Genomic DNA, 18,112 nt, shown 5'->3' with positions numbered 1-18,112 from the left:
AACGCCAGCCCTGGTGACCCCATTAAAATGGGATTGCAACCCAATTTGGGGTCCCGACCCACAGTTTGAAAACCTTTGGTCTAAGTGTACTTGGTCCTACTGTATCTCGATGGGCTGGATGATCTCTCAAGGACCCCTCCAACCCTACATTTCTATGATTTTATGAAAGATGGCATGTCTAAAAGCATTCATACTCTATCATGCTGAAACATTGGAACAGTGCTGACTAGTGAGATGAGTTCTCCCTACTGAATTGTCAACACTTAAGGATTTCTTAAATATCTCCCATCCAAGCCTGACCTTCCTTATCTTTAGAGAAATGTCAAGATCACAAGCCAAAGTGTCAAGGATTCCTAGCAGATTGATACATGGCAGCTTAACTCTCAGATCAAAAAAGGTTGGTAATACAAAATTAATACTAAGTATAAGGTTAAGTATAAGCTGTTGTGAAATCTCCCATAGAAACAGAAGCTGGATGTATTAACTTGGCTGTGGAACTACTTGGATTGATTTGGGCTATGAATTGAAGGTAGCTATCTGGAGTCCTTCCAAGGACAGCCATCGAATGAACTACTGATGAACATTAGGGGAAAAACAACATTTCCATTGAGTTCACTAGCAGTAGTTTTAAAAGCAATCTTTGTTTAAAACAACTGGGTTATATATTTTAGCTGCTGCAAGCTGTCAGTTTCCAGAGGCCAGAAGGCTAGTGGTGCATCCTGCATTGGTGCTTTTAAGAGACTGTAAGCCACCATCCATAAAAACCTACTTTTTACTTTGTCAAGTGGGACTTTAGCAAATCTTTCTCTGAAGGAGCAGCAAAGCTAAAAGGAATATGAAGCAGCCTTTCCTGTGCTACAAGGGCACTGCAGTCCCTTGAGTTTAATCCTTCCTTCAGCTGCCTTCAATATGCATGTCATTCTTTGTACAGGAGTTCTTAGCTCTGTGTGTGTTACAAATCTGCTGTGTTCTCTCAAATCCTTTGCTGAGCCTCAATAGCTTAGGCTGTGGTGCAGTTCAATGGTTGGGGAGCTGGTATTTTAATAGTAGGGCTTTTTAAATTTAAATTGTAATAATTAAAAATATATGTCCTAGGAAAGGTGCAATATGACTCTGGAGGGAAAGTGAGCTATATACTTGTTCTGCTGTGCGTTAATATTTTGAAGCTATGTTATAAAGAAGCAGTGCAATGTAGTTTAAGCCTTTGTTGGGTTCTTTGACAGTCACATAGTTCCTTATCAGCTAATGACACCCAGTTATGACAAAAACTTGAGTGCCTCTTCTCTCTTGAGAGCTATAAAGCTCCCAAAGCCATTTTTTTGCCTGCAGTAGCCTTCTAATAGAGAGATCTCTTACATAATTACTTAGATACTACTGAGATCATGCCCTGTAATGACTAGGAAAGGTGGTCCTATGGTTAAGGTACTGGTCAGAGTCAGAAGATCTGATTTTCGTTCCTGGTTTTTGTGTGATTTTTGGCAAGTTTTCTTATCTGTAAAATAGGGATAATAATCTTCCTCCTAGGGAGAATTCCAAAACTATAATCACTGATATTTGTAAAATGTGTGGAGATCTTTGACTGGAAAGGGATATAGAAATGTAAAATAGTAGTAATCTACCTACAGTAGAAGCCTATAAGAGACCGATCAAGAACTAGTACTGACTGTTTTATCTTACTTACATTTCCCAAATACTTTAGTAGAGTTTTTACAGTCCAAGTCATGTAGTTAAAAGGCACTGACATGTACGAGGTGCCCTGACTAAGGGAATTGCAGATAAATTGCACAATGTGGCTTTCAGTGAAATAGAACTCTTGATAACCCTTTTGCTATGAATCCAGCTTTATGGGTGAATGAAGATGGAATGCCTATGGAATGAAGATGAAGCAGTTAAAGGGAATTCCTTGTTGACATGTAGAAAGAGTGAAACCTGGACACAAATGGTTTAGTTTGCATGTGCACCCCACCAATCTGAATCAGAAATGTTTGTGGCCCTACACTATATTTTAAGATTTAATAGTTAGGCACCATATCCAAGTGGGTCTGACACTCACTGGGATAAAAAATTGCGGTAAGGTTAAAATTAGTAGCACAAAATAAATGTTACCTTTGTTACTGGCAAATACAAAATCCCATAAATTTCGCTAGTATTTGCTCCTAGTAAATAATTTGAACGCTGTATCCGTTTTCCCCTCCTGGGAAATTGTCCGTTGTTTAATGTGGCCAGCATCGTGTAGAACGGGGGCTGCATTAATGATGCCCTGTCCCTGTTCTTGCCCACTTGTGTTTGATCCTGTAGTCAGCTGCAGAGTAATGTATGAAGTGACAAGGATGGTATCTTGATTGTATCCAGCTGCCTGGAACAAGTCAAGGGCAAAGATGCCTGTCATGTAGCAATAGCTTCCCCAAAGCACACATTAAAGAATGTAAAGAAATATAACATGTAGCTTTTGAACATGTCCCTGTTAAAGGAAAGGGGCGTATTAGACCCAAAGTCACTCCTGAAAGCAGATTAGGTTGTAGCCATAACCACCATGTGTAAAGTTTCATTTTAACCATGCTTGGCTCTTAAACAATGTTAACTCTTTTTGCGCAGAACAGTTGTGTTCCCTTTAACAGGAAAATTGGTGCTGTTTTCCTGTCTTCTTGCATTAATTAAAGAGCCACATCCACACTTGGAAATGTCGGGTTCTTTTAAAACAAATTCAAAATAAAACAGTTACTTACGTGTATTTCTTTCCCAGACATTCATTATTTCAGAATTCCTTGTTTCTTAATAGAAGCTTCTTCCAGCACTGTGAATTTTAATGTCACAAATGCTCACATTAGAGTCATAGAATGAACTGAGTAGCAGCAGTTTGAAAGATGAAGCTGTTAGGATCATTTAAGGAAGCACGTGGGAGCTTGGAAGAAATGGGAGGAAATGAAGGGGCAGAAATAGGTTGAGTCAGGGGAAGCTTCCTAATGAAGAAATTTGTTAGTTTGTGTTATAATTTTCTAAGGGAAACGATAGAAGCCTCTTGGGCCATTTAAAACTAAACCGGAGAAAGCAGTAGAAAATAAAGAACAATCCTTCAATGGCCCGAGAGAAAGAACCCTAATAGATTGGAACCCAATAGGTTTTTCCCATTCCTAGCTTCTGAATTTAATACCTAACTCAAAGAATTTGCAGTGATGGGAATGTGTGTAAAAAATGTAAGTTAAATAGCTACACTCTTGTTCAGAGCTATAAAAACTCGTCAAAAGATTTTTGTTTACTAAGCAAGATGAACTGTACAAAGCGTGGGGACTGAACAGCTATTACACAACACATGTCCATAAATGTACAGTGCATTCTTCCAAGATCTAAATGCTAGGCTGCCTCACTTGCTTGAATATTTTTCCCTATGGGAGTTGGTGGAGTGGTCCAGGGAACACCTATAATTGTAACTTCTCTAGTAGCTTCCCTGAATCGTCTCAAGTGAGTTAGCTCACTTTTTGTGCCACTGCTGGCTTTAACACCTCTATTACTCTCTGCAGGTTTGGCGGGAGTTTCCCGACAGACTGGTTGGGTATCCAGGTCGCCTGCATCTGTGGGACCATGAGATGAACAAATGGAAGTATGAATCAGAGTGGACCAATGAAGTCTCCATGGTGCTTACTGGAGCAGCTTTTTATCACAAGGTAGCACTGATTTCCAAGATAATTAGGAAGCTTGTGGACTACGCAGTGTCCTATAAGTTTTAGTGTGCTGCCTTTTTGGTCATTTACTATAGATGGCATTGCAAAACTTTTAAAAGTGGTATAATATTGATGGCACAGGAAGGTACTGTGTGAATGGTGTGGGGGGGGGGGGTTAAATAGGAAAGAAAATGAAAAATCAATGTATTTTTTATATTATGATAGCACCCACATTGAGCTAGGTACTGTACAAATATAGAGGAAGATGTGCTCCCTGCCCTGAAGAGCTTGCAATTTAATATACAACTTTTGGGAAACTCCTGACTTATACATGAACTTTCAAATGTCTTTCTCAACCCCCAAGCCACCCTTGCAATCGTACCCTAATTATGGCAATGCAATTGTGTTTGTAAATAAAGGACGATATTTTCAAAGAGATGCTCTTCAACTTGGCCATCTAAATAAAGTGGCCAGATTTTCAGAAGGGCTCAGCAGCTTCCACTCAGAATAAACTGGGCCTATTTGAAAATTGGGCTCCAATGTTTGCCCCCTTTTCCTCTTTGTTGTCTTTTGTCAGTGATGTCCTCTATACACCTTTTTCTAGAGGCACAAAATATTACCTGGTGCATTCTTAGAAAGTGAGAAGGTGCAGGCACCCTAAGAGTGAGCAAGGCGCATGGAGGTGCAAAAGAGACTTCAACAATCACCATATTAAATATTTAAAAGGATGGGGTGTATCTTTTGTTCAGATCTGTAGCTCTGTTGTTTGGGGTTCATTTTGTGAGGCTATGGTTACAGTTTCTAGAGCAATCCAAACACCAGTTGCAGACCTTCCTAAAACTGTATTCTCCTGCTCTGGCTATAGAAACAACTATTCTGTCTAGAACTATTTTGGTGAACTTATAGAAAAACACAATTAAATAGTAAACGTTTGTGGGACGTGTTGTTGCACAATGAATATAGGATTGCAATTAAAGTTTTAAAAGAAGAAAAGCAAATGCAGAAATATTTCCTTTTTCTACACATGGTGTGGTAAAGAAAGCATAGTTGTTAGGCACACAAAGATGGCTCTCTTTGTGCATAGCAGGCTAAAACTGTGACTGGCTAAAAGGAAGCAGCAATTCTTTCACTTTTAAATGTCACAAATGCAGCTCCAACCATTAGACTGTGAGGAGCAGGGTTTGCTCACATTCCATTCCTTAGTTGTCTACTGTTCCCAATAACTGGAATATTTTGCAGGCGAGCAGTCACTGTAATTGTATTTAAAGTTGCATTCTCCTTTCTTCTCTCTCTCTCTCACCTTTCTATCCCGCAGTATTTTAACTACCTTTACACCTACAAAATGCCTGGAGACATCAAGAACTGGGTGGACGCCCACATGAATTGTGAAGATATCGCCATGAATTTTCTAGTGGCAAATGTTACTGGCAAAGCGGTTATTAAGGTCTGATTTTCAGCAACTTTTATCTGATGTATCTTTCTAACGCAAAAATGTCACAAATTGATATGTAAGTTTAGTTTAGTGGGTTTTGAATATCCTCCTTTATCTGCTTTCTTCCTCTCATTTACCTCTGGAATGGTTGTTTCCCTTCCACAGTAGGAATAGCCCAGTTCATTGAGACTAGCATGCCAATTGGGAACACAGGATTGTTTATTGATCATTGAGGCTGCCTACACAGAGTGGATAGGTTAAATTATAAAAAAATATTTTTTGAGACTGCCAGGGGGAAAAAATCCTGGCCCTGTGTATCGTGACTGGCAACAGCTGATTTATAGGAATGTTAATTGCAAGAATGTTAATTGCAAGATCAGTTTTAAATGAACTTTTTATCCCTGAATTAATTTCCTGACATATTTCGACATGTTTTCAGGTCTGGGCATTCACTCTGTACATTCATTTCAAAGTGTGTCAAGTTGGAATGAGATTTAGAGGCTGCCAGGCATTACTTCAATTAGCAAGGTCCGCTTTCCCGCCTGTCTGTCATCATTTACCGGGACTGGTGGCTGTGTTTCCTAGAAAAGTCTTTAGAAGATAAAGTGTGTGTGTTTTTTCTGAAAAAGTTTGTGAGCTGTACAAGGGCACTGTAGAGTAATTTGGCACCTCAATGCAATTGGGAGAGTCTTGCAGAGTTTGCCAGTCAGCTATTAACTCAAGTGAGCAAAAGAGCGTCTGTTGGATTAAGGTTACGGTGAAGTATGGGAAGCTATATTTCATCACTGTTATGGCTGCAAGAACAAATGGTGTTTATACAGGGACCTTGGCAGTGAGAAAACAGTCATTAAACAGGAATTAAGGAGCTTGTCATCGCCACTTCTTTTTAGTTACAGAAGGCAAAACCCCTCCAAACCATTTTTATTGGGCCCCTGTGAATTTTGCAGTTAGCCGGGCCAGATGGAGCTGAATGGGGGAATGGCATGGCGTTTTTTTTTAGTTTTCCAGAGTGCTCGACTTACACTGCAGGCATGTTCAGAGGCATTGCTATTAATTCCCTTGGTTGGAAAGTATATCCCTTCTGTCGATGACGTCTGTCGTGCCTTTGTGCAGGTGACCCCACGAAAGAAGTTTAAATGTCCAGAATGCACAGCCATAGATGGATTGTCGCTGGACCAGACACACATGGTGGAAAGGTGAGTGGGCCTCCTTTCATTGCTGAGGGTGCCTCACTGTGATTCCCAGGGCCAGTTTCTGGGTCTCTCTGAAATTAGGACTAAAAGTGCACACTGTTGATATTCCTGAACTCTGAAATTGCTCTCTAAATCTGGTCATTCCTACAATGGGCAATAGGGCACACTGCACGTGATCTGTAGTGACAAGTAATCTGCTTAAAGGAAGAGTTTTGAAAGGGCACCCAGTTCAACAGCTTGGTTGTAAAACACATAGATTGTATGAAATTTAGGTTGCCAACAATATTTTTTATACAAATTTTTCATTTTATGATGGAAATTTAAATGTAATGAGCATTCAAACATTTTTAAAAACACAGGAAGTTGATAAACTGTCAGAGAGCAATTGGCTAACAAGGATAAAAATGACTGATAAAGGGAAAGTGTTATTGATGCTGTAATAACTGGTGTTTATACAATCTCTTTTCGCCAAAGATCCCAAAGCCCACTTCTCTTGCTGAAGTGCAGTCACCTGTGTGGTTGAACATGGCAGCTATTTAACAGTGGTTGCAACATTATATGACAGGGAGAATTATTTTTGAAAGGTGAGATGTATTTGGAGAGGCAGTTTTGTAAAGGGTTTAGAAGAAAATATTAGGAATCAGAAGACATCTGAGTTCTGTTCTGCACTCTGCAGTTGACTAGTTTTGTAACTTTGGGAAAGCCACTAAAGCTCTCTGTGCCTCAGCTTCTCAACAGGGAAAATATTTACTTACCTTTGTAAAGTGCTTTGAGATGCTTGTATATAAAGGGCCATCTGAGAATAAAATATTATGTCTTAATTATTTGTTTGGAATTTAGCCAGAATCCCTGAACTGAAACACTTACATACCACGAGCATGTCCACATGAGCTCTTTAGTCTGTTGTGTCTCCTCTGCAGGCCTCATGGCTATAGTCTTCTGAGTGGTTAGTATATATGAGCCTTCCTTCCAAGATCAGTTATACTGCTGCATATTTTATGTTCAGACTACTTTTTATGAGTCATTCTCACTTTGTCAACTGCATGGAATAATGCATTTGGTCACAAACACATCTGGAGAAAAATAATCTGAAATGCACGCATGCCTCCCCTTCATGCGAGAAAGAAACAATGGAAGCAATAATGCCGTGGGATATCTACACTAGTGATGATAGTAAACAACAAATTAGACGCGTTTGTGGCTGATAGGGGAGTAAAATAGGCCAATGCAAGTCTTAGCTGCAGGGGCATCAAGTCATGAAACAGGAAGGAAATTGTCTAGCTGTAGATATTTTGAATGCACTTATCACCATAATAAATACAGAGCCTCTCCACAGTGCTCTGATGAAACTGCACCTGGAACACTATTCATTTGTGTGCTCTTCATTACTAGAAGGATATTGACATATTGAAGTGAGTTCAGTGAATAGCTGCAAAAGTGGTTAGTAGGCTGGAAGGATTGATTTATGAGACGAGATTAAAAGAGCTAAGTATATACAACTTTGCTAAATGATGACTAACTAGAGATATAACAGTCTTCAGGTACTGAAGAGTGTAAATACCGAGGACAGAGATGAGTTATTCACAGTGCTACAGGAATATATTACTCTAGGAGGGATTAAATTAAGAAAAGGAAAAAGTCAGATGAAAATCAGGAAGTACTTCCTAACACTGAGATCTGTTATTGTATAGAATAATTTCTCAAGGAAGGCGTATAGAAGCCTTGTGAAATTTAAATGTAAACTGGATGAAGCACTAGAAAATATACTGTAGGAAACAATCCTGTATTGGCTGAGGAATAGACTACATAGATTTAGTAGTTCTTTTCTATTATCGTTGTTGTTTGTATTGCAGTAATACCTAGGAGTTTGTTTTGGGCCAGGACCCTATTAAAACTTAGGAAGGAAAAATCATATGCACCATTCCAAAATAGGGAATAACTGGGTAGGCAGTACTACTGCAGAAAAGGATCTAGGGGTTATGTTGGCTTATATTCAGTTTGTGATCCACTAATGTGATGCAGTTGCGAAAAAGGCAAATACCATTCTGGGGTGTATTAATAGGACTGTAATATGTAAGATGTGGTAGATAATTATCCCGTTCTACTTGGCACTAGTGAGGCCTCAGCTGGGTACTGTGTCCAGTTTGGGGCATCACATGTTAAGAAAGATGTGAACAAATTGGGGAGAGTCCAGAGGAGAGCAACACAAATGAGGAAAGGTTAAAAAAACTGGACATGTTTAGTCTTGAGAAAAGAAGACTGAGAGGGAACCTGATAAGTTTTCAAATGTATTAAGGGCTGTTATAAAGAGGACAGTGATCAGTTGTTCTCTGTATCCACTGTATGTATGACAGCAGATAACTAACTGGCTTAGTCTGCAGCAAGGAAAATTTAGGTTGGATATTAGGAAAAACGTTGTGACTATAAAGATAGGTAAGCACTGGACTAGGCTTCCAAGTGAGGTGGTGGAATCCCCATCATTGGAGGTTTTTAAGAACAGATTGGACAGACATCTGTTAGGGATGATGTAGGTATACTTGGTCCTACCTCAGCTCAGGTGGCTGGATTAGATGTCCTCTCAGGTCTCTTCCAGTCTTGTATATCTGTGGTTCTATGCTAGTCCCTTTAAAAAACACATAGCAAAAACGCAGTCTCTGTCCCAAAGAACATTCTAATTTTATCAAAAGGATATGTTATCTATCATGTAACAATATTGGTGTCCCAAAAGTAAAATGTTACTGACAGTTTAGTGAGTATACTCTCACACTGTGTTCTTCCCAACATTTAAGTTTCCACCAGAGGAGATAACTAAGCTGGAGAAAGTGTCAGAAAGTAATAGCAAATCAAACTTGTTTATAAAACTACTTGATTATCCAGCTAGAGGAATTTAGAAAGGAATGTAGCAACTTCACCTTGAAGAACAACTGTGGTGATACACAACTGGAATATAGTCATACTTGATTTTTATATTTTAAAGATTGCCCTTACTATTTAGGTTGACCTGTCTTCAGCAGTATAAACCGTTACTTGTGGTAAGAGTGTGAGCTGACATACCAACCAACTGCCACGGTCCATGTAGTCCCATGTTACTACTGTCTATTTGAAATTAGTGGGCGCTAGCTGAAAAACTTGCAGGGTTTTTGTTTTTGTTTTTTTGTTTTTATGGAATCCCATAAACTGCCTATTTGTTTTAATGGGATAATAAACCACAGGATTCTCAGTGCAAGTTCCTATTAACTTAGCAATGGATAGAACTCTGATTTGGTTTCAGGGCTTAGCATCCATACCTATAATTCATGCAGACACTAGTCAGATATGTCAACTGCTTTCTGTTATGTTAGGAGAGACTCTAAATGTGAGAGGTGCCCTTGACTTTGAAGAACAATTCTTATAGTTAACTGTGCAATGTCCAGTGCCCAGAATGATGCCCTTGGGTATATGACAGTGTTCCATAACAGGTCCATTTGCATACCAGACTACTGATTCCCTGGAATGCAGAAGTTGTGACACACGGAGGTCTTGGTATATAAGTTAGTACCAGGCTCAAATGACCGTGGATCAATCTATTGTTGTGAAATGGATGGTGTACAGGGCTAGTAATGGAGGTACAGAGTTTTTGCTTTGGGGTTTCTTTTTCAAAACCAGCACAGTGACCCATAGATACCAGGTGGTGGCTGTTTAGTGACACGTGAAAAGAATTGGTGATCTTCATCCTATTCCTTGAGGACAGATGATCACCCAGCAAAACCATCTGTGAGTGGGCCCATTGTTGGCAGTCTCAGCAGGAAGAAAAGAGTGACTAGATGATGAAAACTAAACTCTTTTCTTGTCTTTGAGGTTATGCTAAAATTAGGTGTGGTTACAGGGGAGAGAATTGATTCAAGGGCTTGATTGTCCAGAAGGCTGATCCAATCTGCTAAAAAGCCAACTGAAATCTTGTTTTTCAATTCATGCTAACTTAATTTCATGTTGAGCACAATTCTGTGTTGTAGGCAAAGTAAGAAAAAGATGAAATAATTCTTGGAAGCAAAGATGCGTGTGTTAATTTAAATGTGCAGAGCTATGAAAGCAGCCAGCCAAAACACCTGCCCCTCTGTATGAGATGACCTACTTTGTTTTCTTGGCTTCCAAGCCAAAAATGTTTAATGCTTTAGGTTTTTGTGTTGTTTTGTGTTGTCCAGAAGTGGCAGATCCTGTAGAATGCAAGCTGGGCCTGTTAAGCTCCATGCAGGAGATGAAAGCTCCCCTCCTGGGGAGGCACTTCTCCCCATAGACACATTGTGTGACTTGTGTCTGACACATTTTTTGGTTTAAAAAAAAAATGCTATTCTTCCGCCTTGTTCTGATGTTTGCTGAGAAGTGACTTTTGTGAGTGAAGGTGAAGGTTCATAAAGGATTTTAATTTGAATTTTTCCTTTTATAATTTCTTTTAAAAATGAAGTAGCTTTCATGATGGTTACATGTGATATATTGTCATTGAATAGTCTATCCCTAGAATAAGTACAGCATGGGCCACAGCAATGCAAGATTTCCCTACACTGTTTTCGGTCATTCTGCCTAATCTTTGACCTAGATGGATGACCTCTGGAGAGAAGAGGATCCATTTACTTTTGGTTTTTGCTGTTGGGCTGCCATTTAGTGCTAGTTGTGACGGTGGCTTTTATGATGTGGACCCCTGCCCATTAGAAACTAGACTGAGACAACTAATTGACTCCACACAGTTGCTGTGTGAGGGGGAGGGATAGCTCAGTGGTTTGAGCATTGGCCTGCTAAACCCAGGGTTGTGAGTTCAATCCTTGAGGAGGCCACTTAGGGATCTGGGGCAAAAATTGGTCCAGCTAGTGAAGACAGGGGGCTGGACTCAATGACTTTTCAAGGTCCCTTCCAGTTCTAGAAGATTGGTATATCTCCAATTATTACCTTATTTTTTGTTATTACCTATGTTACAATGACTTTCAGTCATTATTAGTTACCTATTTGTTTTAATGGGATAATAAACCACAGGACATATCTGTTGAATCAGTAACCTAGAAGTGAAAGGCTCTTTATTCCATAAGCCATTGAGGGACAGCAGTTGTATAACTTCTCACACACAGTTCTTCTAGTCCATCTAGCTCCTGGAACTCTGTGCTATTCCCTCTGCAAGACTTCAACACACAACTTGGATTATGTACCCCAGCCAAGCTTTTCAAAAGTAACTAGTGATTCTGGGTCCCTCAGTTTTTGAGAGGGTGGATTTTCGGCACTTTCTGAAAATCAGGGCCCTTGATGGTGGCTCGGAGTGGACACCCAAAAATTGAGGCACTAAACATCACTTTGAAAATCTTGACCCTGAATCCTAGTCTGCTGCACTCCATGTTGTTCTAGTCCTACTCCTCTAGTTCCCAGGTTCCTCTCTCTGCCAGTGCACCCTAACTAGGTCCTAGAACTGCCCTGGCTAGTCCACATTTTGGATAGCTGGTTCTATCTCTGTCCCTCAGTCCTGACCTACAGTTCCCTTACTATTCCAGGCCTGGGCCTTTCCTGAGCAGAGAATATTTGTGCCAGTTTATCAGGTGTTCTGTGATGCACACTGTTGCTCCCATCTTACCCTCCAGACTCCTTCTCATTTGTTTCCTACTGTAAGGATTTGAACACCTTTGGGGGGGAAAGAGGGCGATGGCAGAGTATGAATCGTCTGCACTGCTTAGCTTCGAACCCTTGCCACGTTTTTAAACCAGTACAAGAGTGACTATTACAGGTTGAAAACAACTGTGCAGAAATGTAGCACTTTCAAAAACTCTGTTTTCATTTGTTTACTCTTATTGTAGTTAAATAGGGAGCTAGAGGATGGCTTAAAAGATGAGGAATTAACTTTTGAAATCCAGTCTTGAGAGTTTTTTGGGTGGTGCTGAAGCAACCCCATTGCAAAACTGTCACACTTAGTTGGTGTGATTGGCCAATTCTGCTCAGGAAAGCTAGCCTGGAGACTGAATGACCCCCTCACCCTTAGAAGGGTTTGAAAGTGAGCATGGGGGTGGAGAGCGGGAGACACTTGCCCTGAGACTGTTTGCACCACACCACTGTTGGAGCACAGTCCTAGCTTGTTTCTCTAGCCAAAATACTTGCTGCTCTTTTGTCTGTTCTTTTAAAGAAGCAATGACCCCTTATTTTGTGGATGGCTTGAGCATCTTGGAGGCTTACTTGCGGTGACTTGCAGTGTCAGAAGCTTTTTAAAACTATTGTGTTAAACACAGACCTAAAATTAGCTAAGCACTGGTTGAGATAAGATTAGCTAGGTTTTCCTTACTCTGCCTCCCGCACTCCCAGCCTTGCAATGAAAAGATTAAAGGGGGGACTGTAAGGTTAAAAATCATGCACTTTAAAAAAACAAACCACCTCCCTGTTACTCTGCTACTCACACCTGAGATTATTAAAAGTGAAAGAATGATCAGAAACTAATTAATTTTTCACTAATTTTGATGCTTTACTGTTCAATTTTGCTTCATATGGACAGATAAACTAGTCAGTTTCACTTTGTAGTTTTTTTTTATTCTGCTTCACTTTTAGGATCTCAAGCACAATCAATGCTGCTAACTTTATAGGGGAATGTTTGTTTATTTAGTAAAGAAAATCCATTTCTGATGGAGTCTAAAAAACAGAAAAAACTTTTCCATAGGTCTTCAGTTTCATAAATGTATGGTTTTTGCAAAACCTTCATTATGAGTTAAATTTGACCCACCAGTGGCACTTTGAGATGTGTTGGCAGCTAATCTGTTCTGCTTTACAGCATGTGTTGCTTTAAGAATGACTGGAATTCTAGGGGGAGGGAGAAGGGAAGCTTTGACCTCCATGTGCACATGTGTTGCTGGCAGCATCCCCTTGCTCTTCACTGTGATTAAATGGATAAATCAAAGAGCACTAGCCCTCTTCCAAACCCTCTGTTTAGTGAGGCTCCTTCTCCTATTTCCTAGTAGCCAGTGTGGATGAAATATTTCCAAGAACATGAGGTAAGGTTATCGAGTTCTTTCTGGGGTGGGAGCTAGTAGCTGGCATGATCACTTAGTTACATTGCTATCTTTTTCATACAGGTCCGAATGCATCAATAAATTTGCCTCTGTCTTTGGGACCATGCCCCTGAAAGTGGTGGAGCATCGTGCTGATCCTGTCCTGTACAAAGATGACTTCCCTGAGAAACTGAAGAGCTTCCCCAACATTGGCAGCTTGTAAAAGGCAGCTCGGAGGCAAACTTAAGTATAAAAACCAATGAGAGAAAAAAAGATGACCAGTGCTAAGATGAGCCTTACGCCTTGAAGGAAAATGCCATCGTGTGGGTTATAACTGAGCGGAAGAGGATTAATGCCAGGTTATGATATATTAATCCGTCCTTCACAATACACAGAACAGTAATGCAGAGCACTGCAGCTATTTCTATATTACACACACATACAGGACAGGCTCTATGCTTGGGTCTACTGAAAATGCCAAACACTTTTTTCCAGTGGAGGCTGCTTATACAGAAAAATAAAGCAGAATCTTGCTGTGTAAGGGGGTGCCTTGCATGACTCCCCCATTCTGTTAAACACATTCTTTTGCTTTGATGCAACTACCAGTATAAATGCCAACTGCCTTCAATACTGGCTACAACATGTATCCAGCCTGTTTTGCCCCCTATGAGGCTGGCATGCCTACCTCCATTGAGGTTAGTTGTTGGCTTTAAGTAATTGAGCAACAAAGATCCCTGCCTGGCTTTTTTGCTTAGCAAGATAAATGTTTTTCTTTAAAAAATAAAAATAAAAATCCAATCTTTTGTTGTAGGGTTTAGGGGGCTAAACATTTTTGCATTAAATGAAAAATATTTCAATGGGAATTGACGCAGATCACAGCCAAGGGAATGGTCTCCTTAATTTAAAGACTTAGATATCCCTACGATCACTACACCTCTCATATGTATGTATAAATCTCAGGTTTTCTGCTATACTCATAGTAGAGAAGTCCGTTCAATATAAAAGACATTTTCCTCTCCATAAAATGTATCTTCTGGCCTTACTATGTTTTGCTATCCCCAAAGCTCTTCCTTATCACGATGGAACAGTTGTTTGTTCATATAGCATATCCATGTACTGGGGTAACAGCTTAAATGGATGTTTGTATATGTGAACCCTCTTCAGAAAACAATGTGCTGTAGGCTAGATTGTCATACACCTCAATCTGCAGGAATTCCACTTTAAAGCTGGTGTGTGTATGTGCAGTATATTAATAACACATACACCTCTGCCCTGATATAACACGACCCAATATAATATGAATTCGGATATAACGCGGGGGGCGGGGCTGCGCACTCCGGCAGATCAAGGCAAGTTCGATATAATGCGGTTTCACCTATAAGGCGGTAAGATTTTTTGGCTCCCGAGGACAGCGTTGTATCAGGGTAGAGGTGTACTTAGCAAACAAACCCATACAAGCTGCCTTCATTTGAAGAATTGCCAAGGGTTAGCCTGTGATTAACCTATAGAACCCACTGCCACAGGACCTTACTTGAACACATGGCTTAGTATAATTTTTAAAAGGTTAGACATTTGTTATGGAGGGTCAAGGTGTTTCTCCATGGTTAAAGTTGATCTGAATATTAACTGTCTACGCTAGAGACAATAAAATTTTCAAGGATGATCAGTCCTCATGCTCCAGCATATAAACTGATCCCAAGCTGGAACCAGAGAGGAAGTCTCCTCTTTGCCCAAGTGGTATAGTGTCCATCTGTTTGGTGCATTATGAACAGTTTGCACTTTCCTCACTAGCATCCAATACTGCAACTGTTGGAGGCATCATGTTTGATGGACCATCTCTCTGTTACGGTATGACCATTCTTATAATTCTGCCAAACCCCAAACAGCAGGGCAATTGTTAGCACTCTTAGTTCATCCCCCCACCTCGAGAGTGACAGGCAGCAGTGGCAAAAATCAAATGGAAGTCAAGCCAGAAACAGGAAACATCTGCTTCCTGTTTGTGTCATCCCAGTAAAACTTTCCTCATTGCCCAACACAGTGGAGGTGTTGGGAATGAGAAGCCTGTTAGAACAGTAGCTGTGAGGGGATACAGTAGCTGTGAGAGGAAGTGTCTGTAAACTAAATTCTCATTCTTGGGAATGTTTAATTACCAATAAATTCTAAGACTTGTTTCTAGGACCTTGCAGTCTTTACTACGTTCTAACTGTGCTGTGGGGGATGGTAGTAGGCAATGGCAGGAATAGCTGTCCCGATGATGGTAATGCTAATGACTTTTTGCATACAGAGGGTACCACTGGGTGAGGAACACTGTTTCTCTGCTGCTGAGCAGTTCTTCCCTGCAGCCTCCACACATGCACTTACTTCCTGAGTCTGTTAGTTTATGTCTGAATTATGTCCTTATGCTTGAGAATCACAGACTGCAGCTCACTTTCCATAAAGCAGCTTGTTTTTAAAAGGGAAATTATGACAGCAGAATATGTGACTGAACTGACCCCAGAGGTGGAGCTAACCTCAGGATGGCGGAGATTTGGGAGTGTTCCAGAGAGAGAACTTCTCCCATGCACACAGTCTTGAAACTGCTGCAACCTGGTAGTTCCTCCTTAAGTTCATAGGCAAAGGTTACATGTAGCTTTTGCACAAACACTTATAGCACAAGGCAGATTTCAGACTGAGGGGAATATGGTGGCCTAGAAATAGAAGTGGTGGGTGGCAGCCTGACAAGGAAGAGCTCTGTGTAGCTCAAAAGATTGTGTCTCTCTCACCAACAGAAGTTGGTCCAATAAAAGATTTTACCTCACCCAGCTTGTCTCTCTGAAACCCACCTAAAGTGATCTCTAGGTTTGACACACTAAGTGATCAACAGCCCCTCATGGCCAAGATCATGTGGGCTTGAGCAAGTGTCTCTTCCTTGATAAGCCCAAGAGCCGTTATGTCAATTAACCTGTCACATTTTGTCCTGCATCATTTCACAGGTGTTTTTTATATTCCAAACTCTATTTAATGATGGTATGTCTCCGTTCTGTGGTATGGAAAGTGACTGAATATAAAGTTGGGCAGCTGTCAAGTCTATAGGGCCACTTCCCCAACCCATTTATAATTGTTGTATTGTTTCTGAAAACAATTCAAAAACTGTAAAATAGCAAAGTGTGTGTGAGAGAGAGAATTGGGATGATTCTATTGTCCATCATTAAATTAAGAGAATTGTTAACTGTTCAGCTTGTATGTTTTATTAAAAAAAAAAAAGTTCAGTATGGATATTAAAAAAAAATAAGCTCAAAAGTATTGATTGTATTATTTGACTTCAGAAGAGGTGATTTCTGTACAATTCCCTAAGGAACTGTGGAAATATTCTGAAAGGAAAACTGCAGGGATTGTTTTTTTGCTAAATAAATCTGTATTAAAACATGAATATCCACAACACACTCTGGAAATAATCATCACTATTTTAACATCTTCACAACTGTTAATGGTGCTGGTGTCTTTCAGTGGGAGCTTTTACTCTGGATAAACTCTTCCCATATACCCCTCCAGAGAGGGTAGATTTTACTTGTTTCCAATACCATTGAGGGTTGGGGGGTTTTTTGTTCGTGTTTTTTTTTTTTGGGGTGACTTCCCTTTTACACAATGGTTTAATTGTAATGCTGTGGATGTGTCAGAATCCTTCCCACTTTACTGGGAGTGGTCACTCTTTGCACCATTAAGGGTTATGTGCTCAGGAGAGAATTTGGGAGACCTCTGAAATTACCAACCTGAATAAAAGACGGGGACTTTCTTACAAACAAGGAGGCTGCAAACATGAAGGGCCTGGATCTTGAGAGAAGCTATCTAAGCTAAGCTATCTAAGCTATCTTGACAGTGGCATTCTTTGCAATGGCAGCTTCTTATTTCCTCTCTGTTCAGAGATCCTGCAATGTGTTTATTAAAATACATAGCATGCTGCAAAATTATCGAAATGATGATGGGGACACCTTGTTATTTGTACAGGAGGACAAAGAGGGATGGTTACTAAGCCAGTTGTGAAAGTCTCAGGGGTAAATTTTTAGCCTCACTGACCGTGTAAACGATTTGTCAGCTTAGTCTGTTGCCCACCTCAGAGCTCTGCTATCTGATTACAGGACATACCGATTGAGTCCCCAATGTTCTGAACTGCTGCTTTCCTGCTGTCTTCAGCTCTTACACTGAGCCCCCTGTTGCATCTTCACTAATGTTACTTGAATTTGCTTTACTGCAGCAACTATCTTTCTAACTGTGTTTAATATTAAGTTCAATAGTCAGCTCTTTGAACCTGGATGCCTAAATTAGGCTCATAAATCCATATGAAAATAAAAGTGGCTTTATTTTCAAAGGTTCTCAGGACCTGCGACTCCCATTGCTTTCAGTACATGGGTGAGTGCTGAGCACTTTGGAAAAGCAGGCCACTTGTATTAAGGTGCCTAAGTATGGATTTAGAAGGCTACTTTTAGGCATTTGGGTTTGAAAATATTGACCTGAGCTTTATGATGACAGATTATAAAAGAATTCTGGGATAGCTCAGTGGTTTGAGCATTGGCCTGCTAAACTTAGGGTTGTGAGTTTGATCCTTGAGGGGGCCTTTGGGGGATTGGTCCTGCTTTGAGCAGGGGGTTGGACTAGATGATCTCTTGAGGTCCCTTCTGACCCTAATAATCGATTATTCTATTAAATGAGGTCACTCTGTGGATGCTTGTGTAGATGCACTATGGAAGCAGAGTCTGTTACGCTGTAATAGCTATCTATAAGAATGCTGTTTGCTCGGAAGCATCCCAACGTGGTTTATCAACAACGCACAGAAAATCTACTTATCCACCAATGAAATATAGCCTC

The 18,112-nt window shown here is 40.3% G+C and overlaps 1 protein-coding gene across 5 annotated transcripts in view; it reads left to right on the top strand.

Moving 5' to 3' along the window:
• EXT2 (exostosin glycosyltransferase 2) overlaps positions 1 to 16,549 on the top strand; it is a 111,993-nt gene extending 95,444 nt beyond the window's left edge. For all 5 annotated transcript variants that reach the window (XM_039537284.1, XM_039537285.1, XM_039537280.1 and 2 more), the window contains 4 exons: positions 3,519 to 3,662; positions 4,975 to 5,103; positions 6,205 to 6,287; positions 13,355 to 16,549. In XM_039537284.1, coding sequence (XP_039393218.1) covers positions 3,519 to 3,662; positions 4,975 to 5,103; positions 6,205 to 6,287; positions 13,355 to 13,493 — 495 coding nt within the window. In that variant the 3' untranslated portion in view covers positions 13,494 to 16,549. The remainder of the gene's footprint in view (positions 1 to 3,518; positions 3,663 to 4,974; positions 5,104 to 6,204; positions 6,288 to 13,354) is intronic.
• Positions 16,550 to 18,112: the final 1,563 nt, after the last annotated feature.

Source organism: Mauremys reevesii, linkage group 4 (assembly GCF_016161935.1).
Source record: "Mauremys reevesii isolate NIE-2019 linkage group 4, ASM1616193v1, whole genome shotgun sequence".
Classification (NCBI taxonomy): domain Eukaryota; kingdom Metazoa; phylum Chordata; order Testudines; family Geoemydidae; genus Mauremys; species Mauremys reevesii.
This window is presented reverse-complemented; position numbering and strand designations above follow the sequence as displayed.